Below are 12,804 nucleotides of genomic sequence, written 5' to 3' on the forward strand. Positions count from 1 at the left end.
ATATTTAGCAAACTGACGGCGTCACAACCATCTGCTGTCTATAAACTACATTTTTAAAGCAATATGAAAAGTGTTGAATGGAATGGCTTTGAGGTGGCAAAGGACAAACCAAAGTTACTTGGGAATTACACAATTTGAAACAAAACTTTGAGACATCCAGTATCAGTCCTCTTCACTATGCTGCTAGCCTGGCAAGCACCTGAAAAAATATTTTCTTGCATTTCCATTATATTTGCACCAGTCTCTGTAATTCCTTGAAACAGAAGATCATACTTTTCTCAGTTGGGGTTCTCCTTTGCAGGCTTATTTTCTAGAAGGAAAACAGCTTCCTTGTAGGTTTTATTTTTTTTCTTCAAAAATTGTGCCTAGCACAGGTGACTGCCCTTCTTTGTATTGGGAGTGACTGAAGATCAAAAGACAGTTTCATCTTCATTCTGATCACCATAATGTCTTGTGTTCGAAGGATTCCAGACATTGATCCGTTTTCTTTTTTTCCCCAAATTACTACTGGCTACCTGTAACAGAGGAAATAGCACTGGACTTTCTCACAGCTCTTAGTTAGCTTGCGCTGCATAACCTTGACCTGGAAACGCCTGAACCAGAAGTGCAAAAAAAACTTTTATTGCCAAAAAAAACAACAAATAAATACATTCCAGGGCCACAGGGACAATAGTAGAAGATGTAAAGAGAGCTTGATGCAAAAAGCAATATTTTTTAATAAAAAATTACATAGGATATGAATGAAAATTAGAAATTAAAAATACGAAGCTAAATGCTTAATAATTTGTTAAGCTCCTATGGAAATATTATTATTTATTTTGCACAACACTAACATCTTGTGAGCAACCACCCACTGGCCCTGAATACAGAAATACCATTTGTAAGTATTAAAGGTCAGGTTGGGGATTTGGAGGAAAGGCATAACAATGGAGTTCAAAAAGCTTTTTGCGGAATTTAGGAATTAAGTTATTAAAAGGCAATTCATTTTTACCCAAAGGATTAGGAGAAAGACACATAAATAGCACAAGATTGGGATATCCTATTAAGCACTGGTGGCTCGGTAATCAAAAAGCAGAAGCTGTCTGCCATATTAAAAAACTGCCCCTTCAAAGTCGGTAACCTGACACAGAAACCTGAAAGGGACTCTAATGTGAGATCAACAAAAAAAAAAAGGCATAGGAACAGAAGGCTGCATTTCTCTAGTAATGAAAATATTCTGCAGAATGGGCAATCAGAGCTTATACCAATGACAGGAATAATATGGAGCTGATAAGAATTATATTAAAACTCACTCCACAACTTACAGGATCATCAAAAAAAAAAAACTTTTGTCCTCCTACAGTAACAAAAACAAGAGTCGCCCATCTATACAACTACCACTAAGAGAACCAAACTACTAGAGCCAGAAAATGTAATTTAGGTGGATTAACATTTTAGTAAAAAAAATGCTCAAGTCAAAATTATACCATTATGTAAACTATTACTACCAGAAATAAAGGTGTTGCCTGGGTTCATTCAAAAATGTAGAGCTGTTAGATTTTATAAATTGTTCTTAATTACGTAATCTATCTATCTAACTATATTTTATATATGTGTGTGTTTTATATATATATATATATATATATATATATATATATATATATATATATATATATATATATATATATATATATATATACTATATATATATATATATATATATATACTATATATATATATATATATATATATATATATATATATATATATATATGTGTATATATATATATACTCAGCAAAAAAAGAAACGTCCTCTGACTTTCAACTGTTTTTACTTTCAGTAAACTTAATGTGTAAATATTTGTATGAACACTAAAACACCATAAGACATAAACTAAAAATGTTTCACACTGTGTCCCTGAATGAAGGGAGGCTCAAAATCAAAAGTACCAGTCAGTATGTGGTGTGGCCACCAGCTGCTTGAAGTACTGCAGTGTATCTCCTCCTCATGGACTGGACTAGATTTGTCAGTTCTTGCTGTGAGATGTTACCCCACTCTTCCACCAAGGCACCTGCAAGTTCCTGGACATTTCTGGGGGGAATGGCCCTAGCCATCGATCCAAATCGATCCGCTCCAGGGTACAGGCCTCGGTGTAACGCTCATTCCTTCGACGATAAACACGAATCCGTCCATCACCCCTGGTGAGACAAAACCGTGACTCATCAGTGAAGAGCACTTTTTGCCAATCCTGTCTGGTCCAGCGAAGGTGGGTTTGTGCCCATAGGCGGCGTTGTTGCTGGTGATGTCTGGTAAGGACCTGCCTTACAACAGGCCTACAAGCCCTCAGTCCAGCCTCTCTCAGCCTATTGCGGACAGTCTGAGCACTGATGGAGGGATTGTGTGTTCCTGGTGTGACTCGGGCAGTTGTTGTGGCCATCCTGTACCTGTCACACAGGTGTGATATTCGGATGTACCGATCCTGTGCAGGTGTTGTTACACGTGGTCTTCCACTGCGAGGATGATCAGCTGTCCTTCCGGTCTTCCTGTAGCGCTGTCTTTGGCGTCTCACAGTGCGGACATGGCAATTTATTGCCCTAGCCACATCAGCAGTCCTCATGCCTCCCTGCAGCATGCCTAATGCACGTTCACGCAGATGAGCAGGGACCCTGGGCATCTTTCTTTGGGTGTTTTTCACAGTCAGTAGACAAGTCTCTTTAGAGTCCTGCGTTTTTAGAACTGTGACCTTAAATGCCTACTTTCTGTAAGCTGTTAAGGTCTTAACGACCATTCCACAGGTGCATGTTAATTAATTGATTATGGTTAATTGAACATGCATGGAAAACATTGTTTAAACCCTTTACAATGAAGATCTGTAAAGTTATTTGGATTTTTAAAACATTATTGTTGAAATACACAGTGCTGAAAAAGGGACGTTTCTTATTTGGCTGAGTATATATGTGTGTGTGTGTGTGTGTGTGTGTGTGTGTGTGTGTATATATATATATATATATATATATATATATATATACACACACACACACACACAGTGGCTTGCAAAAGTATTCGGCCCCCTTGAACGTTTCCACATTTTGTCACATTACAGCCACAAACATGAATCAATTTTATTGGAATTCCACTTGAAAGACCAATACAAAGTGGTGTACACTTGAGAAGTGGAACGAAAATCATACATGATTCCAAACATTTTTTACAAATAAATAACTGCAAAGTGGGGTGTGCGTAATTATTCAGCCCCCTTTGGTCTGAGTGCAGTCAGTTGCCCATAGACATTGCCTGATGAGTACTAATGACTAAACAGAGTGTACCTGTGTATAATCTAATGTCAGTACAAATACAGATGCTCTGCGACGGCCTCAGAGGTTGTCTAAGAGAATATTGGGAGCAACAACACCAGGAAGTCCAAAGAACACACCAGACAGGTCAGGGATAAAGTTATTGAGAAATTTAAAGCAGACTTAGGCTACAAAAAGATTTCCAAAGCCTTGAACATCCCACGGAGCACTGTTCAAGCGATCATTCAGAAATGGAAGGAGTATGGCACAACTGTAAACCTACCAAGACAAGGCCGTCCACCTAAACTCACAGGCCGAACAAGGAGAGCGCTGATCAGAAATGCAGCCAAGAGGCCCATGATGACTCTGGATGAGCTGCAGAGATCTACAGCTCAGGTGGGGGAATCTGTCCATAGGACAACTATTAGTCGTGCACTGCACAAAGTTGGCCTTTATGGAAGAGTGGCAAGAAGAAAGCCATTGTTAACAGAAAACCATAAGAAGTCCCGTTTGCAGTTTGCCACAAGCCATGTGGGAGACAAAGCAAACATGTGCAAGAAGGTGCTCTGGTCAGATGAGACCAAAATGGAACTTTTTGGCCAAAATGCAAAACGCTATGTGTGGTGGAAAACTAACACTGCACATCACTCTGAACACACCATCCCCACTGTCAAATATGGTGGTGGCAGCATCATGCTCTGGGGGTGCTTCTCTTTAGCAGGGACAGGGAAGCTGGTCAGAGTTGATGGGAAGATGGATGGAGCCTAATACAGGGCAATCCTGGAAGAAAACCTCATGGAGTCTGAAAAAGACTTGAGACTGGGGCGGAGGTTCACCTTCCAGCAGGACAACGACCCTAAACATAAAGCCAGGGCAACAATGGAATGGTTTAAAACAAAACATATCCATGTGTTAGAATGGCCCAGTCAAAGTCCAGATCTAAATCCAATCGAGAATCTGTGGCAAGATCTGAAAACTGTTGTTCACAAACGCTGTCCATCTAATCTGACTGAGCTGGAGCTGTTTTGCAAAGAAGAATGGACAAGGATTTCAGTTTCTAGATGCGCAAAGCTGGTAGAGACATACCCTAAAAGACTGGCAGCTGTAATTGCAGCAAAAGGTGGTTCTACAAAGTATTGACTCAGGGGGCTGAATAATTACACACACCCCACTTTTCAGTTATTTATTTGTAAAAAATGTTTGGAATCATTTATGATTTTTGTTCCACTTCTCACGTGTACACCACTTTGTATTGGTCTTTCACGTGGAATTCCAATAAAATTGATTCATGTTTGTGGCTGTAATGTGACAAAATGTGGAAAAGTTCAAGGGGGCCGAATACTTTTGCAAGCCACTGTATATGTGTGTGTGTATATATATATATATATATATACATACAGAACACTTTCAAGATAAGAATTTAACATGTGCTGCAGATATAAACATTTCTTCAGATGCGTTTGGCTAAACTTGTCATATTCCTAAACATTTTTGATGAATATAGTAACACTTTATTAATAAAAGATATAGTTTCAGCATTGATTGGTTGAATTTTGCTCTCTTTGGATATGCCAATTCCATACAGACATTGCACTTCACTAAACCCAATCTTTTAGAATATGGTTTCAAAACTCTTTAGTGATTTCTTATTTTTGCCATACACACACACACAACACAAACACAAAGTACTTTCTACATGAAATTGCCACAAACATACAAGTAGCTTATTTGTAAGTTTCATTATTTCAACAACGACTTGACTTTGGGAAGAAATCCTTCTTCACTGTCAGTTTAACAGTTTTGAAACTAATGGTTTGCATCAAGTAACGTCAAACAAAGCCTTACTAATGCAGTCCAATTCGTATAAATGTAGCTTGAAAAACCACCACTGGCAGGAAGCGTTCTTGCAAGAGGAACTATGCAAGCTGTACTCATGTCTGATGTGGTTTGTCATTTACAATTAAATATATTTTCAGAAAGTCATGGCAATGTTCTCAGATCCCATTTCAATATTGTGACTTTTTCATATTCAAAATGGTTCAAGTCTAAGAAACACACATTTCTGTTGGTTCAATGGATATACTGTATACATTGTGAATTGTCTATCTGAAATCTTCATGTCCGAAGGCACAACTTCGAGGAACATTTTAGCAGTTTATCTGACTTGCTCACAGGAAAAAAATGGGTATATTATTAGGAGTCACTTACTTAAAAATGACCAACTTAGATATTACCTTAACTGATCCTAACAACAGCAATAACTCAGTTTACTTCAAAAACAAAGCATACATGTGACTGTTGCTTTTAATGAGGAAAACTGTGCTGTCATAGACTGTGGGATTAATATGGTCTCCATCCTACCTAGATTCAGTACAATGAACTACAATGCTTATTAAAACACTTAAGTTGGGACTTTTGTCCCGACTGTGACACTTGTGGTTGCTCAAGTTAAAGTGAAGAGAAAGAAAGAAAGAAAGAAAGAAAGAAAGAAAGAAAGAAAGAAAGAAAGAAAATAAATAAATATATTTCACACGTTTTGGGCAACAGGATAAACTAAACATGTCAGTTAATAATCTGCATGAGCTGATGCAGGATAAAGATCTTCTCTTTGAAACGGATGAAGAAAATGAGCAATAGCATTCCAAGGCACCAGATTCTTTCTGTTAGATCTAAATTGTGGAAAATAAGCTTAAATGAAACAAAATCTGTCAATATCAAGTGAATGGTAATATGTGGCTATCAAGCTGAATCAGTAAAATCAACAGGATTTCAAAGTCTTCCTTTAATGGTCAAAGATTCAATTTCCACATTTCAGAATTCTACTAAGAAGAATTTGTGAGACAAGCAGAAACATGTGGCTCATAGAACACTGATTACAATTACTTCCCCTTGCAATAACATAAAAGCTGCTTTATTTGTCTCTAGTAAATTCAATGTAATACAGATATTCTTGCTACAAGAAAGGATCGACTAATTTAAGGTAAGGTTTGCAACTACTGTATAGGTATGTACCTGTGTCGCCATCTTGAGGAAAAATAAAAGTTTGCAGGACACTGTTTTTAATACTGAGTTACAATGTAAAAAAGGTGTGATCTTTCCTTTTTGTCACCTGTCTGACCTGGCCAAGTTTCCCTTAGGTGACACAACTTTAATCGGATAATACAGGTAAAATTCCGTTGCAACGAACTGCCAGGGACCTAAATAATATTTTGTTGCAATGAGATTCTGTATTTGTCACTATAGTGCTTTAACTTGATTTGCAATCATTTGAAAAGCTTCTTTTGCGTTAATTTTAACCTTCTCCTGTCTATAAGTTATGCTGACGAGAATTTTTCTCAACATTTCCTTGTGATATTACTCTTTCAGGGTGAGAATGATGCCCAAACCCAATGGCTGAAGCACTGCTGTGCAATTGGGTGGGAGGAATTCAAACGCAAACATTATCTAAAGGCGGAAGCATGTTGTGGGAAGCACAGTTATCAATCAGAAGCCAAATACATCCTTTTCTTATTCTTCATATTGTGAGGTTTCTGAACTCTTTTGGGTTCCCCCACCCAACGGGAAAGTCACGCTGAAGTGCGTCCCGAAGCGCGATTGCCACATCTGTGGAAGATTGTTTGTCCGTTGCCAGGGCAGGGAAACAGCAGGCTCACAGCGGTACAGTGAGGCACCACAGAAAAGAATCCTAAAAGACTGTGGGCACGCTATAAATCCCTGTCCTACATCCCAAAACATGAGGCTGAGTCTCAGTACTTTAGCAAAACCATCTTTATTCAGCTTGAAACAGGAACAGTACAGTTATTTATTGTAGCATGATCTGTCACTCTCCTATACACAGACACAGCAGTCAGACAGGGTTGTGACCAGGTTAGTGGCCATGTAATACTGTTCCTTGCATTTACAATGTTCCTTGCATCACCCATTGAGATCTTTTCCGTTTGCTTCAGTGCCGAGCCACAGAAAAGCTGTGAGCCTGCTGTTGCCCCGGCAACAGATAAAACAGTCTTCCACAGACTCGGTGATCGCACTTCGGTGTGTTGTCCACTTGGGGGCGGTCCCAAGAGAGTTTAGAAACCTCACATTTTCTTGAATGAGTACCACATTAATTGTAATGTTTCTTGAACGAGTATCAATGAACCACATAAAAACAGCTTTTTCGAATGTCTTCAAATGCAGCAGTTTGCATACATTTGCAACCCGAGATTATTCTTCTTTTTTTGCTCGGTCTTTCAAGAAAGTTGACAGTGTCGATGGCGAAATTCCGAATTCACTGGCAATGCCTTTTTTGTTTTTGTCACAATCGAGAACTGCAAAAATTGAAAGTTTTTTTTCCCAATATGAACTGTTATCGTTTTTTTTGTGTCTGCCGTTTCTATAGTAGGGTGACAATGAGTTAAATTCCAATGGATATTTTTCAAATGTTGATAAGCAATAAGCAAAAGGTACAGGTATCACTGAAAACCGGTGAAAACAAAAACAGAAAAAAAAAAAAAAAACAGTACGAGGAAAGTTCGAAGAAAGAAAAATTTTTTTCACAGTGTTTCTGTTTGGGGATCATTGTGCACAACTGAGCTGCGGCCACAGAACTAATTGCTCTGTGGAATATTCATTCAGGCATTTCAAGGTCTTTTGGGCACTTTGTTGTAATGAAAGTATCTGCTGAATGTACTTCATAGTAACAAGATTTTTATAGACTCGTGTCATATGGGGAAACCGTCGGGACCATAAAAATACTTTGTTGTAATGAAAATGTCGTTGTAAAGATATTCGTTGTCACGGAATTTTACCTGTAGTTGCATTTGTGAACTAAGTCATCAGCTCTTTAAATGGACCACCGGCCACAGGAGATGGTGCTAGAAATAAAACCTACTGTAAATCAAAGCTAACAAAACATGTAAATGCTGTAACAAACCATGCAACAGAAGATATTTACAACCTAGCACAATTATTGTGGCCCAATTAGTTAAATGAAATATCTAAATTAAAAATTTTCAGGGTTACAACATTTTCAAAACATGTAAGAATCAGTTTGATGGAACATATGTCAAGAAAGTAAGGCTTACTTGTGAAACCGCCCTGATCGATCTTCATTATCTGCATACAGGAACATTTTCAAAGCATAGTTTTCAATGTGGGCATGGCCAACTAGCTCTTGAGAAACTGATTCATTATCAGAAAGCTCTTTCTTCATCTGAAACACAGCAGGAAAATAGAAAAATAAAAAAATGTTATTATGTTTAACAAATCAAACAGTTTAAGCAAATGTCCCTTAAACCGACAAGGATATAAAATTCCATGGTTTTAACTTAAAACATGAATAAGGAATATACGAACAGTGCAAAAAATGACTTAAAAAGTATTACCTTTACTTAGAAAGAAATGAAATGATGCATAGATTAATAAAGTATGTGACTCTGCAACTGTTTAACAGTAGTTCGGAAAAAATATTTGCATACAAACTATATAGGTTATTTAACAGGTTGCTACATGAAAATAAATGTGAAAAATGAACAGAATCAATCTGCAGGTTTTAGTCAATTCTAAAAGACAAAGTTCTAACAGGCTGTACAAAAGTTACTGAAGTAGCTTTTCCATCATAAAAATGCTTAATTCAAAACCAATTCTTTTGGCTAATGAGCATGCTGTTTAATATTACACATACATCTAATTGTTCCCAAAATAACTTTCTATTTTGTCACAAACTGCAACCAGTATGCATTTTAATATTCGAGAAAAACCAGAACAAGGTTCATACACTAGAGGGTAACAGACCCATTCAAACTCTCAACTTCACTGAGCCTGAAGTGAAGTTTGCTACAACGTAGATGTCTTAGCAGGAGTATTCTGTATACATCAGATACAGTGTGGGTTATTTTATGCAAAAACAAACTTTGCATATCACTGAACGATTGAGCATCTCTGAATCTTCAACTAACCCCTTTACTCTGTTAATAGCCAAAGGCTCAAAACTACTCGAGTAAGAAGGTTCATTGCAAGACAAGGGAGCTCTTTGAAAATTGCTAATAGTTTGACAAGAACGTTTCAGGTTTCCTTATAAAATCAGTAAAGCAAATAATACTTGTTACATTTCAGCAGGTGGGTTCCAGATTCTGAAAAGATCCACTGTTCACTTTTTAATGAAATCTCATGTGATTCCTGAATAAAGCAATTCGCTACACACTGCTTTTCTTGTACTCGGCAGCACACGTGAAGATTGGGGGGGTAAAAAAAAATGCCTTCAGTCTTAAGCCTCATTCAATAAAGTACACATGCCTATTTCAGGATGATGGATACCGATTATATTCTTTGCACTCCTTGGAGGTCTCTTTGAAAGAATTAAAATATATATATATATAATGTCAAACTGCTCTACACATCACAATTTTTGAATTTTGTCAAAAAATAAAATAAAAATAAATAAATAAAAAACAAGTGAAAAAAGCATGACACCAAAATTAGAGAAAAATGTCAACTATTATTTCAATATTTGTGTCATTTCATGATACAAATATGCATAATTTGTATAGAGCGTTGACATTAAATAATATTTTTAATAAATTGTGCTGCTTTACATTTTGTGAACCCTTTGTGCAGGTCTTCGAAATTCAAACATAATAAAAAAAACTTGCTTTACTAGAAGAAAGGGCTTATATCTACCAATGTTTTGGGGAAAAAAAAAATATTTTCTGTAAAAAAATATAACCTTGCTACTCGTATTAACTTTTTAAGACGAACTGGATGATCCAACACATTTCTGAAGACTGCAATCTAGAAAGTAACATCTACATTTAAATTTTCTGATTATTATAAATCATATCTGGCAAAAATGATGGAACACTACCTAACACAAAACAATTAACATTACCCATAATGCCAGTAATCAGAGTGGGGCTCATTCTTCTTGTGTTGCATTCTTCCATGAATTTGGATAGCTCTTCATCATACTGTAGAAGGGATTCAGAGATAAACTTAAATACTCTTGAGAAGAATGTCAGCTTTCCTGTACTGTATATGGATTGAAGCTGAAACTTACACAATGTTCCCCGGCATTACACTGATCTCACATATTCCAGCAAATTTACAAAAGAACGGATTAACAGGTAGAAATTTGGAGCTTGGAGGAACAACATGCAAATGTGCAACCTTAACTGTGTAATGTCTTCAAAAACTCTCCAGCACTTCTACAGGTTAACTAGATGGTGCAGATGTTAACTATTACCTACAGAAAATACTTGCTTCTCCCATTACTGCTCAAGAATAATTGACCACTTCTTATTATTTTGCATATAAAAATTTTCTACTACTTAACTATTTTTCATATCACATGCACCATTTTCTCCAAAGACCATAAAAGGTAGGAATATAAATATTTAATTTTGGGAAAGTTTTGATTAAACAAGGACTCCATAGCAAAAATAAATCTCAATAAACACAATACTTTCAACAAAACAGTTTTTAATTTAGTTATCCCACTGATAAGTCGGGACTTCATTTTACTGTATAATTTTTTGTGATTTTGTTGTCATTACATAAACAGTGGTAATAACCCTGAAAAATGGCATTACGGTAAACATGAAAAAAAAAAACAGACACAGAGAATGGAAAAATGTCAATATTCATTTTTCAACAAGGATCTTTTTTTTTTTTTCTTTATATACTATACTGCCCTCTGCCGTTGATAAAAACAAAACTCATTACTTAACAGACACTGAGTGAACTCTGCTGGCTTTTTGCCATTTAAGATAAATCATATATATTTATTTTTCAATTAGAGAGGCCACTGGCAAGTAGTAACTCTGTCACATACACAGAAAATGGAAACTATTAAGAAAAATGTAAACATCAGAGTGTTTTCAGAAAGCAGCAGGTGTAAAAACATTGCAGAGGCAGCAGTGTGGGTTTTACACTCTGGAAAGACACTGCTTAAGGAAATGTGATCTAACAAAGAACAGAGCTTTACTCTAACGAAACCCAAGGTTTTAAGAGACAGTAATCTCTAAGCAGTATCTTGCAATAATATTCTAATAAATAATTAATTTACAGAAGTATTTGGAATGAATAAAATAATGAATGAAACACTGTGTAGAAATACATAAACAACTCTACTGGGAAATGGTGATTTACAATTCAGTCTGTAAAAAAATTAAAATCAAATAACTAAAATTTACTTAAATTAACAAAATAGACAAAGGGTGGTTTATTTGTGTTCACCAACAACCACCAATCAATAAATAAATTGTAAAGTATAGGCTATCATGCAACAGTTGAATGGCAGCAATTTCACATTGGATGTTTTCCTTTAAATCTTCCACAGTGTGAGGCTTGTTCCGATAGGCTTTTCCTTTGAAGAAAGAAGTCTGCTGGTGTCAGATCCAGTGACCAGGGTGGCCAAAGCCCCTTTGAAATAACCCTGTTGCTGAAGAAGGACTCAATTTCTGCCATGCTCCTTGCGAATGTGTTACATCTTGCTGGAAGTAACCTTCTGTTGAGTCACGACCATCCAGTTGATTCTGACATCACAAATTGGTGACACAAGAGGTTTACACCATGAAGACCTGGTCAATACTGTAAACCACCATCCTGATGAGAAGTCAAGTGACTGAGTGATGGGACATGGGTGGTATGCACTTAGAAGTTGCAGTTATACGTCACAACATCCCTGTGTAGTATTTATGTATTGTGATAAGACAGCCGGGGACTTTGCCCGGCTGGGACACCCTTTTGAGAAGAGGACCGTGGGAGTGGACATATTACCAACGGTACCTCCTCCGGGACACGAGTGGGCAGCCCCCCGGTTTACATCGCGCCCACGGGACTGGAGCTTAGAAGCTCAACCCTGCGCGGGCCAATGGCCACCACCAGGGGGTACCTGGACAGTTCCAGAGTTGTGGTCTACAGCACGCTGCCGGAATTTGATCGAGGAGCAACTGGAGCACTTCAGGGTGCGGTGTAAAAGCGGCCGCCTCATCCCAGCAAAGGGATTTGAGTCGGGAGAAGGTGGACAACGCTTAGAGGAGTGGAATGGAGGAGGCAGAACGAAAAGACAGAGCTTTATTGGGATTTGTGCATTGTGCTATGCCAAAGAACAATAAACGTGTCTGTTCTGGACATTGTTGGTCTGTGTGTCTGTCTGCAGCCGGGCTAATCTACTATATATATATATATATATATATACACACAAATATATATATATATATATATACATAGACACATATACATATATACATACATACATACATACATAAACATATATAGTCAAAGTCAAAGTGAACTTTATTTTCATCTCAAACATATACAAGTATACAAATAGACGAAACTGCGAAGCTCAGGGTACACAGTGTAACAACATGACGTGCAAATAATAAATTAAAATTAAAAATAGAATTAAAATTTAAATTTATAATTAAAACACAAACAAGGCAAGACATTGTGCAAAGACAAAACAAAGCAGTAGCAGCAATATTGACGTGTAGTTAGCAATATGAACATTGATGCAATGTATGGTATTTGCAATCTAAATACATAAATATG

The 12,804-nt window shown here is 37.0% G+C and overlaps 1 protein-coding gene across 2 annotated transcripts in view; it reads right to left on the reverse strand.

The window, feature by feature from the left end:
* Positions 1 to 12,804, reverse strand: part of vta1 (vesicle (multivesicular body) trafficking 1) — a 111,286-nt gene that overhangs the window by 42,980 nt on the left and 55,502 nt on the right. For both annotated transcript variants that reach the window (XM_039738384.1, XM_039738382.1), the window contains exon 3: positions 8,337 to 8,464. In XM_039738384.1, the coding sequence (XP_039594318.1) occupies positions 8,337 to 8,464 (128 nt within the window). The remainder of the gene's footprint in view (positions 1 to 8,336; positions 8,465 to 12,804) is intronic.

The sequence above is a fragment of the Polypterus senegalus genome, chromosome 16 (assembly GCF_016835505.1).
Source record: "Polypterus senegalus isolate Bchr_013 chromosome 16, ASM1683550v1, whole genome shotgun sequence".
Taxonomy (NCBI): Eukaryota; Metazoa; Chordata; class Cladistia; order Polypteriformes; family Polypteridae; genus Polypterus; species Polypterus senegalus.